The sequence below is a fragment of the Piliocolobus tephrosceles genome, chromosome 1, assembly GCF_002776525.5.
Source record: "Piliocolobus tephrosceles isolate RC106 chromosome 1, ASM277652v3, whole genome shotgun sequence".
Lineage (NCBI taxonomy): Eukaryota > Metazoa > Chordata > Mammalia > Primates > Cercopithecidae > Piliocolobus > Piliocolobus tephrosceles.
The window spans coordinates 31937985-31957193 of record NC_045434.1 but is presented as its reverse complement, the minus strand read 5'-3'; the positions used below and the strand labels follow the sequence as shown (position 1 = coordinate 31957193).

The 19209-nt window shown below is 44.8% G+C and overlaps 1 protein-coding gene across 2 annotated transcripts in view; it reads left to right on the top strand.

Moving 5' to 3' along the window:
• TNR (tenascin R) overlaps positions 1-10538 on the top strand; it is a 413725-nt gene extending 403187 nt beyond the window's left edge. Inside the window, exons 21-23 of one of the 2 annotated variants that reach the window (XM_023207213.2) lie at positions 3085-3246; positions 8812-8975; positions 9877-10538. In XM_023207213.2, coding sequence (XP_023062981.1) covers positions 3085-3246; positions 8812-8975; positions 9877-9996 — 446 coding nt within the window. In that variant the 3' untranslated portion in view covers positions 9997-10538. The remainder of the gene's footprint in view (positions 1-3084; positions 3247-8811; positions 8976-9876) is intronic. The other variant, XM_031935622.1, reaches the window with a different exon arrangement.
• Positions 10539-19209: the final 8671 nt, after the last annotated feature.

Here is a 19209-nt window from a genome sequence, read left to right as displayed (position 1 = left end):
CAAAAACATTGACATAAAAGTCAAACAAATTGAAAAATATTCTTACCCTCAAAGCATCACCAAGCAACTTAGGAGACAAGTGTAATACCCATGAATCAACACATCCATAAGCAGACAGGACAGGACTCACATTTCCCAAAGCTGAGCAGCTCTATACCACTTTCACAATTTGTGTCATATTTTCTGAAATACATAAACTATCATGCACTTAAAATTTCTATAGATTACTCTTTAATTAAATATATTTTTAAAAGAAATGTTATAGCATTGCCAAAAATAGAAAGCTAGTTATCATGTGTCATAAATAAAAAAGCCTCAAAAATAAATGCAATTAAAAGAAAACTATATTAATAGTATTAAGTGACAGTTAAATACAGGGACTGCAAGCCTGTTGTTGCTGGCAGTGGTGATGGTGTTAAAATGGTGTTAAAGAGATTAGGAAGTGTTTCATGCTCTTCATGCTAAACAAACCACTAAAATACTAGAACCAAACTGAGATTGTGAGTGAAGGTTAGGATCGGGGTTAAGATATCTCCTTGATCTATTACAAAAGACTGAGATTAAATCTGGAAATACCTTTCTTCTTATTATTGAAGGCTATTTAGTGCCTTATATATCTCATGTCATCAGAGATGCCATCCACACTGGGAAACACTGTCCTAACCTATGAACCACTGAAAAGAAGGCCACAGATATTCAAAGACGGAAGAGACCAGCTTCCTAGAGAAGGCACTGAGGGATAAGTCAGTCAGGAGAATGAAGGGAAGAAAATGATGAAAAGGAGGGAAGGCAGGAATTCTTCTGACAACTGCAAACCGAGGCCAGGGAGGAAACTCATTCACTGAGGGGAAAGGTGCAAGTGAGGGAAAGAAAACAATGAGGTGAGTTGAATAGAGGCAAGTAGGGAACTTAAAAATCGGAAACAGAAGTCTTCACTTGATGATGTAGGTAAGAGGGAGACAGGGAGGGCTCTTGAAGAGGCTAGGCCTGGTGCGGTGTAGTTTGGGAGCAATACTCAGGCTGGGGATAACACTATGACCCATAGTTTATGTCCTATATGGGGTTCTCTAGAAACAGAGATCAAAACAGGAATTCTTGTTCAAGTGACTTACTAGGGGAATTCACCGGGGAGAAGGGAATGGGGGAAGCAAAATAGGGCAGAGAAAACTACACAAATGTGGTTTTGGCTGGAGACTCCCTGCAGTGTGATCCCTAGGGAAGCTTGGGAGCATGAATTGCTCCTCAGAGCTGGTCACCACTTAGGCAAGGAGGCCAAGCTTTTGTACCCCTCCACATCAGTCATTGATGGAGGTCTGCTCCATGGCATGGGGGAAAGAGCTTAGCTTCCAGGATGAAGTGACTCCCATTTGGTCAAGGGCAATTTTCCAAGAAGAAGGCAGCTGCAAGTTGCTAACAGCCAACACTTGTAGCAGCTTGGGGGATGGATCTATCTGCCAATTAAAGGCATCACAGCAAGGCACCATCAGCATCTACTACATCTGCACAAGCACAAGTCTAGGGTGAGTTGTGGGTTAGCAACTCAGCCAACAGCAAACAGCAGTCAAACAGCCCTTGACTTATAATCAAGGTAAAACTCTAAGTCTCAAATGGGACAGGAAAGCCAAAAGACCTGTATGGCCTTCAGCCAATCATTTCACCTCTCTTGGACTTCAGCTTCTTCTTCTGCAAAACAGAGAGACTGGCCTGAGTAACCACTAAATTCCCTTCAGTGTCTGCAATTGTTTGATTCTAAATCATGGCATACTCAAACAGATATCAGATATCACAGCAAAGCAAGGGGACTCTAGTTCAGTAAGCAGATAAAACTTAGGACTCAGAGAAATTACCAGCAACACAAGATGAACGGTTCAAAGTTTGGGCAGGTAGATCAAAATTGGAGAGTCCCAGGGCATGGCTAATCATGACAAGCAGGCAAGAAAACGTAAATAAGAAAATATCGGCCAGGTGTGGGGGCCCACACCTGTAATCCCAGCACTTTGAGAGGCCGAGGTGGGCGGATCATGAGGTCAGGAGATCAAGACCATTCTGGCTAACACAGTGAAACCTCGTCTTTACTAAAATACAAAAAATGAGCCAGGCGTGGTGGTGGGCACCTGTAGTCCCAGCTACTTGGGAGGTTGAGGCAGGAGAATGGTGTGAACCTGGGAGGTAGAGCTTGCAGTGAGCCAAGATTGTGTCACTGCACTCCAGCCTGGTGACAGAGTGAGATTCTGTCTCAAAAAAAAAAAAAAAAGAAAGAAAGAAAGGAAAAGAAAAAAAAAAAGGAAAGAAAAGAAAGAAAGAAAATATATATCACCATATCACCAAGGGGGATCTGGACTCTGCCTAACTCGGGGACTTACAAAGGTTTGCACCTTACAGGAATCTATTAGACCAAGGCCTGGGAAGCTTAGAGGCAAAGGAGGAAGCAGATGAATGAGGGTAACTGGCTGAAAAGGCCAGTGGAAAGGTAGCAGTGCAAATGTAGCAGGCAGATTAGAGAGAAAGGGACTGGAGTCAGGAGGCAGAGAATAATATTCTGTGACCTGGCTACGGAGCCCCAGGAAGCCTAGGCTGCGGCAGGAGAGGCAGTGTAAGGAAAGGTTGACAGGGCCCTTCCTGCATGCTACTAGGAGATGTTAAGATGTTCTAGATGCTCTGAACTCCTCTGATCAATGTTTTCACCTCATGTTTTTGATCACTCATGCCCAAGGACTCACATCCATGTAATACCTCTTGTAATTTTCTTCTAGTACCATGGTTTGGCAGAAGAGGTGAGAGGGGATAGGGCCAGGAATCCTGAGGCTCAGGGCTTGTCAGTTACTGGGTCAAGAGGAGGTATTAGAACCCCTGAGTTTCCTGTTTTGGAAACCCATCAGCAGACCTGGACTGTCCTCTTTGCAGGAAGAAATTCAGAGACTGGCAGGGTCCATTTGATAGCAACCTGTGAAGCACCAAGAGCAAAAGCAATCTGGAGTCCCCTTCTCTTCCCTGTAACATGTTTTGAGGCCACAGACGCATTTCCCTCCCATTTTCCAAAGCTGCTGGGGCCAGTCTCAGTGCATTTTCTGCTCTTCTCCACAGGGCTGGACAACATACACAGGATCACATCCCAGGGCCGCTATGAGCTGCGCGTGGATATGCGGGATGGCCAGGAGGCCGCCTTCGCCTCCTACGACAGGTTCTCTGTCGAGGACAACAGAAACCTGTACAAACTCCGCATAGGAAGCTACAACGGCACTGCGGGTACCTATGGCTCCTGAGCAGACCCCACGGGCAGTGGGCATGGGACAAGAGCCCCCAGATTCTAGGCCTAAGCTGCCTCAGGAAGCAGCAGCACCCACAGAGTTCCTGCATTCACTGCTGGCCAGGGAGAAGGGCCATGCCACTCAGAACCACTGGCAGTGGTCCCAGCTCTCCCTGACCACTCACCTAAAAGCAACTTGGCAGGACTTCAGTTTCACCATCTGGAAAATTGTAATAAGGATGCCTGCCCTACTTCACTGAGTAGTCAGAAAAAAAATGAGACCAGTAGAGTGAATGTGCTTTTAAAGTTTAAAAAAGATGCAATGTGAAGACGAAGAAGGATTGTTTTGCTTGCTTAGATTAGTCACTATGGGCTCTTACGCAGTGAGAGCAGAATCATCCACTGTCTGGGTAGAAATCTCCCATGCAATGACATCCAGGAAAATTATCTTTGAATTAGTGCAAATCATACAGATGTCGCCCCTCTCTGAGATGCCCCCAACACCCTGCCCTGGCCATCAGCAGTCATGCTAACACCTGGTCAAGGAGCAAATGATGTCACTTACCTGTTCCTCATTGGCCATGTCCCTTTTCATTCCTCCGCAAGAACCACATAGATGGTCAGGTTTTCTGTGTAGATTTTTACATTATTTCTACCAAACAGAACAACCATCTCATCAAGCTTGGTTGCATTAGTAGTTTTTTCAGAACATAACATCCAGTCTGCTTCTTGGGCTTTGCCAATCTGTTTCCTGTTTTCTATTATAACACATTTCATAAAACCTGATTTTCCAAATATTCTAATGTTTGATACTTGGAATTATTGGCCCTTTCATTAACACCAATTTTACGGTTAAATGCTGGTGTGTAATTTTAGCAACATTTTTATGACTCTTGAAATTAAGAAGAGAATTAGGGTGTTGTCCTTCCAGTTACTGCATCTGTTCAATTATTTCTCTTTTTAGCCAGATACTCCAAAGAGAAGACATGCTTTCCTTTCTTATGCTCACATCTGAGATCATTTCCAACAGCAATGACATCAGCCTGAAGTGCCCCCAACAATAGGCCCAATTTGACACACTTTGGGCATAAAACAGCCATTGAAATGGAGCATATTAAACAAGATGCCAGACTAAATCATTTAAAAAATCACCTGATGCTATTCACTTCTAAGATTAGAATTGTGCCTGTAGAAAAGCCATTCTGATTTCTCCTATAGGAAAAGAAGCCAGCCTTCCAACTTCCTACAGCACCCCCTCCCTCCCTCCTCTTCATCCCCCTGTGCTTTCATTTGCCTTTCTTGGGCCTGGCCCTTGGTCCCTCTGTTCCAGCTCTTGTCTTGCTTCGGGCCCTATGGAGGCCAGAACAGGTGGACTGCATGCTACTCTCATGTCTCAGGGGGAGAGCCTGCCAACAGTTTGGCTGTTCATCATCAGCTAATTAGGGTCTCATCTCTCACCTCGAATATTCAGTTCATCTTCTTCAAAAGTTGAAAAGTTGGGCTTCGTTAGGCTGCCATCATCTCTAGGCAACATCACACAATGGTTGTTCTTTCTAGATCAAAAGGTTTCTGGGGAGGAAGAGCCCATCCCCTGTCTTCTGGCATTTAATATCACCCAATTCTCCTGTACCTTATCTTTAGTAGTTTCTCATTTTTGCTGGCCTTCTGAATCAACCCATCTCCAGGGCCTCCGATCCAAGTTCAGCCTTTTCTCCTGTTCCTCATTTCCCAAGGCTGCAAACATTCAAGTTTCTAGGATGCTGCTTGGATCAGAACTGAAAATTCCAAACTAAGTTATCAATCAGAGGTTGTTGAGCAGCTCCTAAAGGTTTATTGTGCAAGTTGTGGGGACTCAATAGAAGCATAAAACATGGCCTTTACAAAAACTAAACGTCTAGTTTTAAAAAGAAACAGGAAGTAACTCATCACGCAATCAGTGGTACTCAGTTCTAGTTTTTTTGTTTTTGTTTTTGTGCTTTTGAGACAGAGTCTCACTCTTTCACCCAGGCTGGTGTGCAGTGGCTTGATCTTGGCTCACTGCAACCTCTGTCTCCCAGGTTCAAGCAATTCTCCTGCTTCAGCCTCCCGAGTAGCTGGGATTACAGGCACACACCACCATGCCCAGCTAATTTTTGTGTTTTTAGTAGAGACGGGGTTTTGCCATGCTGGCCAGGCTGGTCTCGAACTCCTGTCCTGAGGTGATCCACCCACCTCAGCCTCCCAAAGTGCTGGGATTATAGGAATGAGCCACTGTGCCTGGCCTCTCATTTCTAGTTTAAGGGGTGTTCGTAGAAGGGGAGTCTGGGTGGTGGAGGGTGGCATCATAAAGGCAGCTACATTCAACTGGGATTCCCATAGTAAGGAAAACAAACCCTGGAAGTTACAGAAGGTGCAGATGCTGTGGAGGAGGGGAGGCTGTGAAGGGACTGGCAGAGCAGAGCAAAGTGTAAATTCAGGAGGAATAGAGAAGATTGGTGAGGCAGGTAGAGCCAGATACAGAAGCTGGAAAATCAAGGGGCAGAGGAATTCAGTCTTCACATGGTACCAATGGAGGGCCATTGTAGGTCCCAAGAAGAAAAATAGAAGTGGGGTTTAGGAAGATCCCTGTGACAGCTATGAACAGGATAAAGTAAGTCTAAGCGAAGAACATAGAGCAGCTGGCGGCTGCTGCATTGGTCCTAATGGGAGACAGTAGGAGTCTTGACTAATGTTGAGAATTAAGAAAAAGGTATTATAAATCTGAACAGTGTTAAACATATGAGGTGGCTATATGAGGCAGAAATGGGAAGGGGAGCCAGGCTTTGGGAGGATGTAAAGACCAACATTGGGAGCATGTCTGCCACAGTGGAAGGCAACCTCAGAGTGGAAGCTGGAGAGAACTGCTCCAGGGAAATAATGAGGACAAATTCTAGATGACAGAGGGAGGGGCAGGGAGTGAGAAGATAGGATGTGGGTGGAGACCGCATAATCAAGGAACTGATGGTGAAAGAAATAATCATTAAGGAGTAAGATTAATCTAATAATTTTTAAGACAAAAGATATGAATGTGACTTAGGGTGAGAGGAGGTGAAAATTAAAAAAAAAAAAAAGATAGAAGAAAAAGGGCTGGGGTCACGCCTGTAATCCTAGCACTTTGGGAGGCCGAAGTGGGCAGATCATGAGGCAAGAGATCGAGACCATCCTGGCCAACAGGGTGAAACCCCGTCTCTACTAAAAATACAAAAATTAGCTAGGTGTAGTGGCGTACACCTGTAATCACAGCTACTCAGGAGGCTGAGGCAAGAGAATCGCTTGAACCTGGGAGGCAGAGATTGCAGTGAGCCACGATTGTGCAACTGCACTCCAACCTGGGTGACAGAATGAGACTCTATCTCACACACACAAAATAAATTAAAAATAAAAATAAATAAAAGAAAAAGGAAAAAGTAAGCAATATGTTTTAACTTTTCCAGGATCTGGAAGAGATGGGAAAGAGGGAGTTGTAGATGGTGGGGTTAACTTTAGTTGGGCATAAAATCTGAGTCCCTGGAGACTGGAAGGGGAAGACAAAGAAGACGGGATAAAGATCATGACATGTTGAGTTAGGGCCTCCCCAGTGAGGGCGTCAGCCTTCCCTATAAAATAAAGATCAACCTCTTGAGAGTTAAGTTGTGGTGGGAAGCATTGGAGGCATTGAGTGGCCACTGTGAGCCTAGACTCAGAAGCCACAGAATCAGAATAGGTCTCTCCTCGCTTAAAGCAAGCTCAAAAGCACCCAAGACTTCTTTCATTCAATAAATAGCATGAGCCCCCTCCACAACATCCCTAGCCACAAATCCCGATCCTGCTAAAAGTCTTATCAATTATTACAATTTAATTACACTCTGATCCCTCACCTTAAATACACAATTTACCTGAGCCCCCTGCACAATATCCCCAAAAGAGAATAGGCAGCCTCTGTTTGCCCCTCAGAATAGAAATCTCACCACCTCTTTAAGCAGTCTATTCCACTTGTGAACACCTCTAATATTTAGGGAATTTCTCCTTGTATATTTAGCCTAAATATGCCTCTTTATTATTATACTTTAAGTTCTAGGGTACATGTGCACAACGTGCAGGTTTGTTACATATGTATACATGTGCCATGTTGGTGTGCTGCACCCATTAACTCGTCATTTACATTAGTTATATCTCCTAATGCTATCCCTCCCCGTTCCCACCACCCCATGACAGGCCCCATTGTGTGATGTTCCCCACCCTGTGTCCAAGTGTTCTCATTGTTCATTTCCCACCTATGAGTGAGAACATGTGATGTTTGGTTTTCTGTCCTTGCAATAGTTTGCTCAGAATGATGGTTTCCAGCTTCATCCATGTCCCTACAAAGGACATGAACTCATCCTTTTTTATGGCTGCATCATATTCCATGGTGTATATGTGCCACATTTTCTTAATTCAGTCTATCACTGCTGGACATTTGGGTTGGTTCCAAGTTTTTGCTATTGTGAATAGTGCCACAATAAACACACTTGTCCATGTGTCTTTATAGCATCATGATTTACAGTCCTTTGGGTATATATCCAGTAATGGGATGGCTGGGTCAAATGGTATTTCTATTTCTAGATCCTTGAGGAATCACCATACTGTCTTCCACAATGGTTGCACTAGTTTACAGTTCCACCAACAGTGTAAAAGTATTCCTATTTCTCCACATCCTCTCCAGCACCTGTTGTTTCCTGACTTTTTAATGATCGCCATTCTAACTGGTGTGAGATGATATCTCATTGCGGTTTTGATTTGCATTTCTCTGATGCCCAGTGATGAAGAGCATTTTTTCATGTGTCTGTTGGCTACAAAAATGTCATCTTCACCTACTAATCCTCATACTTCCCCACAGAATTTATTTAATTTTTTTTCTCAATAGCTCATCAAATATTTGGTGACAGTGATCACAGGCCATGTGTCCCTCTTGAAGTCCACTCTTCCCCAAGATACAACCCAGATATCTCAAGCACTTCTCCTTTGACATGGTTATGGTTTTTTCATCATCCTATTTCTTATGATTGGGAACTCTAATTTGCTGATGTCCCTCTTCCCATGTGGCCTCAAGTTCAGAATGTGGGTTCTTGGGTGTCATCTGAGCAGGCCTGGTGAGGCAGGGAGAAGCCAGGCTGAAGCTGCATGGTGATGACCCAGAATGGCCCAAGTCTGCCTGGCTCATTGCCATCTCCTCTGAAGACAGGAGGAACCATGAGTGGCCCGTGTCCCAGTGCAGGCCTGGAGGAAACAGCTGAGGGTTGGGGGCGGGGTGGGCAATGAAATGGGGCTAAGTGGAGAAAGTTCTCAGCAAAAGTGGTCGAAGGGATTAGGAAGTTGGTTGGAGATTGTAGCATGGAAGTGGTTGGCCCTGGGGGTAAGGTGAATTAAGGGTTCAGTAGAGCCATGCTGAAAAACTGGGTGGAAATGAAAAGGTAAGTGGAAGGCTCCATAAGTGGAAGCCAGGTTTGCTGGAAGTGGGTCAAATGTCCAGAAAATCCTGATAAAGCAGTAATAAATGGGAGAGTCTCATGAATGTATCTTTTTTGCAGGGGACTCCCTCAGCTATCATCAAGGACGCCCTTTCTCCACAGAGGATAGAGACAATGATGTTGCAGTGACCAACTGCGCCATGTCATACAAGGGAGCATGGTGGTATAAGAACTGCCACCGGACCAACCTCAATGGGAAGTACGGGGAGTCCAGGCACAGTCAGGTAAGTGATGCTCCACCTCTGCTGTGAATAAGCCCAAACTGTAGAACCCGTGCTCCCTTAGCTTTATGTTTTAAAGGCACATGCGAGTCCTTCATTTCCCTTTAAAAAGAAATATTTGGAGTCTTAAGAAAAATAATGCAGACAATGAGATAAAATCAGGACAGAGTAGAAGCCAGAGGAAGGAAAGGAAAGGACCCAGGAGCCGGAACTCACCCAGAGAAGCCCTTGATACCCAGTCAAGTTCCATTTCATTCCCTTATCCAGAAGATCCCATGAAGAAAGCTTATCAGTTATGAGGACAGCTTCACAGGCTCAACTTTACCCTAAAAACAGTCCCAGGAAGATAGAGATTGAAAATACCAGTCTAAACTGGACAATCTTTCCCTATCAGAGACCACAAATTTATAGACTGGGCTGGGTGACAGGGAGACCAGCAGGACCAACTAGACTTTCTAAGTGTTAACACTGAAACAGCCCACATCAGGGAAACCCCTCAGTTCTGGGCAAACCAAAAGGGTTTGTCACCCTAGGTAGAAACCACCTAAGTCTCCCATTAGGAGTGAGCAGTCAAACACAGTTATTCTCTTCCAAATGCTTCCACCCTGTTGGGATTTCACAACCATCTACTGGTGCATGCCACTGCTGGAAGCCAAAAACAAAGCTGGCAATAAGGAATGACCTGCAACATGCTCCCTGGAAAGACCCACGCCAGCAGCACATTTAAGGAGAAAGCTGGAAAGAGACTCTGCCCCTTTCACTTTATTGGGAACTTGGCCTCGAAGTTAGCTGAAAATAGCTAACCCCACATTGTGGATTCCCTGTTACCATAATTATCCTTTTTATGAAGTGGGGTGTTCCATGGTGGGAGATGACCTAACACGCTTATCTTTCTCACACCCAGGGCATCAACTGGTACCATTGGAAAGGCCACGAGTTCTCCATCCCCTTTGTGGAAATGAAGATGCGCCCCTACAGTCACCGTCTCATGGCAGGGAGAAAACGGCAGTCCTTACAGTTCTGAGCAGTGGGTGGCTGCGAGCCAACCAATCTTCCCTGTCATTTGTTTGTATTTTATAATATGAAACAAGGGGGGAGGGTAGTAACAATGTGTTTTGCAACATATTAAGAGTATGTGAAGGAAGCAGGGATGTAGCAGGAATCCGTTGGTTACCATCTGCTCTTGGTTTCTGCTGCCCTGGAGCCTGACCCTCAGTCTCCATTCTCCCTCCTACCTAGTCCTCCTCAACCTTCACCTCCTTTCCCACCAAGGAGGAGATGTAGGAAGTTTTCTTAAAGGGCCAATTCAAAGGCAAGTCGTGGGGTGCAGATTGTTATGGTGACAGGCACATACATTTTTCTACCCTTCTTCCGAGATGTCCTCCACCTTCCAGGTATTTGTGATTTTGTCACAGCCTGACATGGCCATGTTCTCACATTGGCCCAGAAGAAAGAGCCTCAGCAAGAGAGGTTTGCCAACAATTCCCCTTAAGAGGAAACAGATCAACTGTATCCCATCCCAGCAACCCAGGTTCTTTTCCTTTCTTCCTTCCTTCCTTCCTTCCTCGCTCCTTCCCTCCCTCCCTCCCTTCCTTTCTTCCCTCCCTCGCTTCCCTCCCTGCCTCCATTCTTTCTTTCTCTCTTAACAGTATCTCACTCTTGCTCAGGCTGGAGTGCAGTGGTGCAATCTCAGCTCACTACAGCCTCAATTTCCTGAGCTTAAGTGATCCTCTCGCCTCAGCCTCTTGAGTAGCTGGGACTACAGGCATGAGCCACCATACCTGGCTGATTTTTCTTTTATTTTTTGTAGAGATGGGGGTCTCACTATGTTGCCCAGGCTTGTCACAAACTCCTGGCCTCAAACAATCCTCCCACCTCAGCCTCCCAAAATGCTGGGATTACAAGCTACAGCCACTGGACCCGGCCCCAAGTCCTTTATAATGGGCCAAAGATTCTCATCTTCTGACATTCTACTATACCAGCCACATGTCCTGTTACCTTTCAAGAACAGTGGCTCTTTTCTGGCCCTGATGGAGCCTTTTGCCTAATTCCATCCTGTCTTAGACCCCAGAGCCTCACAAACCCAACCAGAATTTTGGAATCTGGTTCCCAAGGCATTGCCTGCTCCTGGCCCTGGCTAGCACAGTGGCAATGTGCCTGTGAGTCATCAGCCACTGCCCCCACCCTCAGGTCAGACAGACAGTTACTTTCTGCAAAGGCAGGAGGGGGAGATGGTTGTAGTTTTTAGCACTTTTGGGTTAGGCATTGAGGAAAGGACTGAAGAAGTCAAAATCAGGGCACTGCCATAGAGATTATAGTTTCCATGGGAAACACAGATCTTCCCTGGCCCTGTTTTCTCCATTTCTGGTCCTACTTGTCACAGATTCTTTTTTATGAATTGCAAACCGAAGGCCTCATATCTGTCTTCGCCCAAGCCCTCCTTAGTGTAGGTGGCTTAATAAGAATCAGAAGAAGAAGGTATATGCCCAGAGAGCTATCCCCTGACTGATAATCCTGGAAAGAGGTTGAATTTGTTTTCTTTTTTGGTCCTGTAGGAAACAGGAATGACCTCCTTAATGAGGTGAGATCATGAGAAGCCTTTCCATCTTCTTTTATTATTCTGCCTTGGAAAGGAAAAATGACAATAGCCGAAGGAAATTACATCCAGAAATCCAAAGGTGAATAGGTGATAACTGTGGGCCTACTTCCCATTTTATGAGATGCGCTGTCTTCACCAGCACGATTTGATTCTTAAGCTCAAGAGAGCTAGAGGCTCTAGAAGCCATGACCTTTCAATTTCTCCTCCAAACCAAATATCAGCAACCATCCCCGCAACATCTGCTCAAATCCATCCCAGTTTTCTGAGCTGCCTTCTCCCTTTCCTCTCCCATTCCTCAAGGCCCAGCACCGTTTTCTGTGGTGCCTATGTTTGTCTGACCAGGGCAGTGTGTACCTTTGTCAACCAGTTACTGGATGAGCCTGAGTATTGGCAATTTTCTAATGGAAACATTCTCACTCTTACCAAGTTTTGAGAACCAGGATGAACAGTCCCTTGGGCTGACCATCATGCCTCGGACCTCATGGGGATGCAGTCAGCCGCCGCCGTTGACTGGAGGCGCTTTCCTTGCTGCAGGCTCCTAGGCTTTGTCCACTGCTGCGGTGTGGATGTGACAGGCATACCCTGAAAACCCTAGGTGCCACTTCCATTTCTCAGTTCACCATGGGCTTCAACAAACTGGGAGGAAGAAAAAACAAAAACAGATCCTTTCAACAAACATGTAAATTACATAAGACTTACCTAGAGATGGGGCAACAATGAATAGTAGGAAGCACAGTAAATGGGAAACTTGAGGGCCGAGGTACAGGCCAACAGCTGTCATCTTAGCTACATGACATCGGCTGGGTTGTTTCACCTCTCTGAGCCGCAGCTTCTTCATCTTTCAGATGAGAGATTAGACTAGAATGAATTCTAATTTCCTTTCAGCTTTGACAGCCAACAATGCTAATCTGTGATCTGAAAACCTGAGTAGAAATTGGCATGGTGAGAGAGCACAATTAGGTAATGAAAATTCACTAGAATCCCTGTTTCATGAGGAAGGAAGAAAGGAAGGAAGGAAGGAAGGCAGGAAGGCAGGGAGGGAAAGAAAAGGAAGGGAGAGAAAGAAAAGAGAGAGATTGATTCAAGAGTCATAAGTGAAACACACAAACACACACACACACACACACACACACAAATATTGCAGAAAAGATCATGCCGAGTAAGAGGCTGAACTCTTTTTGTCCATAAAAACAGAGCCCAGGTACCTGGGTGGTGCCAGCACAGCCCACTTCATCAAGGAAGTTGAAATGGAAAAAGATTATGTGTTGTCAATTCAGGTGAAAGTCAAGAAACATCAGTGGAAACCAAAATCTTCTTTTTATTGAAACCATTCTACATTGTGGAACATTTTTACAAATAGTACCAGCGGCATTGCATAGCTTTATTTTCAAGCAAGAAAGAGAATTCAAAGATCAGCTTATTCAACCCTCTATAAAAGGATTTATAGATTCCTTTTATTAAGTAGAGTGATTTTCTCATGAGTTTTCACCATGTTTAAAAGACACTGTGCCCCACTCTCTTCCCAAGGTCTATGGTCAACTTGGCTCAACGCTCTTAACTTTCCTTACTGATTCCTGCTTATCCTGCTCCTCCAAGCACAACTGCTTTTCCCAAAGGTAAATCCAGTAAGCAATACTCACAAAGCACCCACCCTATGCACAACAGTTTCCCTCAAGGGACTCAAAAGGAATCGAGGTAGACCCTTCTCAGAGGCTGTTTGACTGCAGACACATCAGGATATGTACTTAAACCCAAAGCCAAAACCACCACCAATGACTGCAACAGATTCACTGTCTAGACCCAAGGTCCAGGTAGTTTCCCTTTTATGCATTTCTCCATCATATAAAGATAGTTTCCAACATATCAAACACACATTCACCAGGGTTATTTCTGGAAGGTGAAGGGGTCAGGTGTAGAAGAGGTGGCAAGAACGACAAGTCTATGGAAAACTGCTGACGAGACCAGCGAACTGGTGGACGGGGACTTGCTAAGTGTGGCCACAAGGTGGCAGTCACCTCCTGAAACCCTGTGTGAAATGTCAGCGGTTTCCAGGAAAGCGGAACCAGGACCCAGGAAAAGTGGCCAGCTGATTTGTATGGGAGATTGATTTGTAAAAGAACAACAACAGCATATGGCAGCAAGGAAATGCCAAGTAAACATCTACAAATGTTTGAATCCACCTGTCCCTCACCTACCGACCTACCCCTCTACTACTCATAAAGTGGTAAGACTCCTAACGCCCCACTTCTTTCCACCTGAGAACCAACCAGCACCGTGATATTTCAAAGCCAGACCTAAAGAACCATGGTTGCCAATGAGCTCAGTGCCAAATCAAACAATCCTAATCCCATTTTTACTTTTCAAATCCAGTCCCAGAGCAGAGCTATAGATTAAGGGACAAAAGGTCATTGTGGAATCTTTTCAAAGAGCTCTTGTAAAAGCATCAGTTGGGAAAGAGTTTGTGAGTTCCTCTTTGTCCTTTCCTCTGGAGAAAAGATGGAACGTGCAAGAACACTGGATACACCAAGCTATGGGTGTTGAAATAGACAAGCTGGTGACCTGGATTTGCAAATACTCTTGGGACATGAAAACATTTTTTCTTTTTCTTTTTCGTAACCTCCACCCAGAATTTCAGGAAAGGCGGGGCCACATACCCAGGATATATAGTTTTCTACTGCTTGCTTTCTATCACCAGAATGCTATTTAATCTAATTTCTTAGTTCTATGTCTTTTCTTCCAAGGATGTAGGGCGTGGGGTTGGGGGACACTTTCCACCTTACTTGCATCTCACTGTCCACTCTTAAATTTTTATTAAGAAACCTCTGAAAGATTCAAAATTCAGTCAGTTTCAATAATCCCAAAGAAGTTGGGATAATTTGTTTTCACTTGCTTCAAACTTGCCAAGGCTGCAGGAGGAGTCTCAGGACCTCAGAGGAGTGGGGCAGATGTATGAAGTCTGGGAGTCTGCCTCCCACCCAGATGCCAGGAGCTGCATACTCAGCTCTGCCTCACTTCGCCAATGGTCTGCTCTCATGACAGAGAGGGTCTACCCTCTGAAGAAAGCTGAGTCACAGGCTGGCCTCTGGGGTTGTGCCTGTAGCCTCTCTCTGGTTGTATCACAGAGTCCTTTGATCACAGTCCTGAAGATGGTTAGCTGAATGCCTCCTCAAACCTTTGCTTCTTCCATAACCCAATCCTACACATATGTGATAAAGCTTTCTTCAACAATACTGGAGCGTTTGGACACTACCAGTCCAGAGGAGAACTCACAGATCAAATGAAAACTTTCAAAAACAAGCAGGGAAAGTAACTCCTATATGCTTTAAGATGATGTATTGGTGTAGACTCAGGTCCAGTTTGAAAAAAATGTCTCTGGTTCTTTCTAATTGTATCCACTCTGGATTTGTTTATGCCAGTTCTACATTCATCAAGCTTTGAGAAACAGGTGGGAAGAAGAAAAATATAAAATTAAGAAGAAGCTGATGGATCGCTGGAGATTCAAAACAAGCCTTCTACAGATGGCACCACACTAAAATGCAGAGACCAGGCAGGCGCAGCCATGGGAGAGGAAGCAGCATTGACTTCTCACGTTCTGGCTTCCAACCTCCCACCAGAGCTTCTGCCACTCACCCACTTAACTTGAGGAGAAACTAAGGCACCAAGGCCTGTCACTGCACAGAAAACCAGAAGCAGAAGGGCTTTTTTTTTGCTGGCTCAACCAGTTCTGCCTGGATCTCACTTTTGTATCACCAGTAGTCACAAGCCTGATTTGTCATCTCCAGCATTCTGTTTAATTTTTTAAGGTCAACCTTTGCCTGAAACATGACTTCATTGCACCTGCAGCACTTCATTGTCCAAATGTCCTTGGCAAACCTCACGGTCTTTGGACAGTGTTGCATTTTCTCCAAACGGGAAATCCTCCCTCCTTCCTCAAGCTTAATAAGGATCTTGCAGTGCATCCAAATAACACAGCTCTTGTTCCTCAGACACACTCGGCCTCCTCTGATAACTTCATAAAACAGCTCCTTATTGTCTGGGCCATGAAGCCGGGCTAATGCTAACGTTCCAGTTCAGAAACATTTTACTCTATTATTCTCATGAGGCCAGCTCTCCTGGGTACTGGCACTCACTCATTGGCACTATAGATTCAGGTCAGGTGGTGCAAACGTCTCCCCTGAGAAGCAAGCCATACACCCAAGAGGTCTAGAACATCTAGGTCACAAGAAAGGGTTTCAGTCCAGATGCATTGTCAGTAAGTGAACGCATGGACAAGAATGCATGGACTATTATTTTCTTCCCATCACTGGTTTAGCAGCCCCCAGGGAGCCCCTGTGTTGCTCTTTAATATCCTGACATTGAGCACTAATATGCTCAACACTGCCTCCAACAGGCAAATGTTGGAAATACACTTTCAGAGCTGGATAGGACTCAAGATCATCTAATCTGATCCTCTCATTTTATTTCCTCTCAAGGAAACCAAGGGCAAGAAAGTTTAAGCAATTTGCTCACATTCACACAGGCAATTAGTAACAGAGCTGAGTTCAGGTCTAGTATAGGCTTTTTAATTTGATTCTCCCCAAATGAAGACTAAGATAAATAGCATTTATTGCATACCTACTATTTACCAGATACTGTGCAAAGGGTTTTACATATATTACTTTACTAAATCCTCACCATAAACTTTAAGTCAGTTTTAACCATTTTATAGAAGAGGGAATGGAGGGCCAGGAAAGTTAAGTAACATGCTCAAAGTCACAAAGCTACTAAATAGAGCCATAATCTGAACCTTTGTCTAATTTTGAAGCCCTTGATTTTTCCACTTCATGAGGCTTCTCCCCTTATATTTAGCCAAGTGACTACCATCTTGGATTTTACTAATATTCTTACAAAGGGTCTTTGATGCCACTTCCTCTGACTTTTAAGAAAAGGAAATCCTTGCATTATTTTTGCCATATACTCCAGGGTACCCTCAGTCTCATCATCATGGGGAATAAGAAACATCCCGACATCTCTTTCCTTTTCTTTCTTTTTAAATTTGATAGGTGAGGGAGAAGGTTCCCAACGGAATGAGAGAGGGAAGATAAGAACCAGAACATAAACCCAATACCCCCACCCCACTCTTTTTGGAACATCCCAACATTAGAAGAGTGGATATTCCAAAGTCATTTTTTTTTTCAGGCTGGAGCAGGCAGTGTAGCCAGGATTGAGGAAGGAGAAGCCACAGAATAAATATGGTACATGTTCCCAGAGCGTCAATTTCACTCCAGAATTTGGGAAGAAAGGGTTATATTATTAGTGTATTCAAACCAGTATGGATAGTACAAATGCAAGTATCCTATAAATTTGTAGGTTAAAACCAACAGGTTGAAGACTGATTTAGGCTACCTCCTTCCAGACTTCCAGGGATACAAACACCTTCACAGTCCCCTGCACGAGTACGACAGTGGAAATATTTGGGGAATGAAGCTAGAAGGCAGGAGATACATTCATTTTACTTATCCCCCTGTTTTCTTTTCCCCACTCCTTACCTGCCCCACATCCCCAGTGGGTGGGAAGGCGTCAGAGGACAGTTGGCTACAATCTCAGCTTTCTTTGCTACTTTGGGGAATTTAGAAGGAGATCAGTACTTGGCAACCTGGTATTTTTAGCTGCCAGGCCAAAACTCCAGACATAAACCCCTTCCCTTTAATTGAATGATGTTTATATATAAAGGAATAGATCTCCCCAAGAAAGAACCCCAGAACACTGGTTCCCTTCCAGTGTGGGGGCTGCTTGGGCAGCAGTGACAACGGTGCATTAGATGCAATGGACACTATGATTCCTGCAAAAATGTCAGCCAACTAAGTGCTCCTTTACCAGCTGCGGAGGCCCAGACTCACACCATGGTCCCACAGATTCAAGGTTTAGAATCTATGTGAATCTATTCTGGTTAACACACAGGCTCCTCCTTCCAATCATTCACACACACACACACACACATGCATGCATACATACACAGGTGCACATGCACAAGCACACACATCTAATTATTCCAACCTCAAATACTCCCCAGGCCCATGGGGATGCCCAGGTACCCTAAGCAAGTCACTGTGACACTGAGGGGGTCATTACCTGGGGCTCCGAGCAGCTGAAACCCACGCTGGTGGTCTCTAGACTGTTGTTCTGAGAAATCATAAACACCAAATCCTCCAATCCCTCTGAATTTGAGTTTGTCATGTTAACCTTTAACAGCCTTTTCAGGTAAAAATAACAAAGACCAATTTACTGACTTTGTAGCTACAATGAGCTTGAAAAAGTGCTTACTTAAAAGAAAGACTGGAAGGAAGAAAAAAAGAAGAAAATGGAGTACATACTCCTCAGACAATGCACACTTTAATGAGCTAAAATAAAAATAAAAACATACAGAGGAAGGGAGAGGAGAAAACCAGCTTCCCTGACCCTTTCATGGCACTGTAGCTCAAAGACTGGAATCTCTGCTTGTTAACCATTGTTAACTAGTATTTTTAGTCCTGGTTGCTTTTAGCCTCTGTATAGTTCCTTTTTTAAACACATTTTCTATACGTTAATAAAAGATCCTGAAAGAATGATGCGTGTCTTCTGAGTCCTAGGGGCATTGGGGGGCATGCCTGTCTTAAGGATGGGCCTGCCTTCTTTTCTCTGGGCTTCCTTTCCTTAATGTTTCTGGCCCGCTTCTGCCAACATGTCTTCTCCACATCACCCTTTGGGTGGACTGTTCTCCCCCATGGCCCTGCTCTCCCATCTACACCCCTTGTCCGCCCTGTTTCTGTTCTCTCATTATATCCTGAATGTCTCGACCCCCCTCCTCATTCTTCCCTCCTTCTTCTCTCCTCTCTTCTAGTCTCCTGCCTCTCTCCTCTCTTTGCATCTTTCTCTCTCTCTTCGCATCTTTCTCTCTCTCTCTTCCTTTCTCTTTCTTCCCTACCTTCCACCCACTTTGGGAAATCATGAACACCAAATCCTCCAAACCCTCTGAATGTTAGTTTGTCATTTTAACCTTTAACAGCCTTTTCAGGTAAAAATACCAATTTCATCTCACCCTTTGCTTTTACCATCAGAAAAGGTCACCAATGGGTGGTGGTGTCTGCTGCCCTAATGTGGTGTAATCTGCATTACCAGATGGGCCTTTTGTATAGTTTTGAGTCCTTGATCAGCCATAGAGACGGTGACTCACTGCCCACCTCCTTCCAGCCTCCTCTCCTGGCTCCCTCAACCCTGAAGTGCCCAGGGGTGGTCTGATCCCCAAGGCTCTAGTGCCATCTATGGGTACTGCCAGAGAACATTTGACAGGTCTGGCATGCTGAACCAGCCTGCCCTCCACTCAGTCAGCTCCTCCGCTGCCAGGTCCTGTTGCTCTGCCTGGGAGCAGCTCCAGCTAATGCACCATTAGCCACTGCCTCTCAGCCTTGGTCACTTGGAAAAAACCTTTTCCTTTTCTGTCCCTTAAAAATGGACCCAGTGCATAATGTAAGATCAACTCTCACCTCTGGGTTGCATTAAGTAAGACCCCAGTCAGGGAACAGCCCCAAAAAGAGAGTAGTGAGGGGAACTTCTTCCAGTCAGTTCCAGGAGCACAGGCAGTCAGGAAGTGCAGAGATAACTGAGTAATGGCGTAGGGTA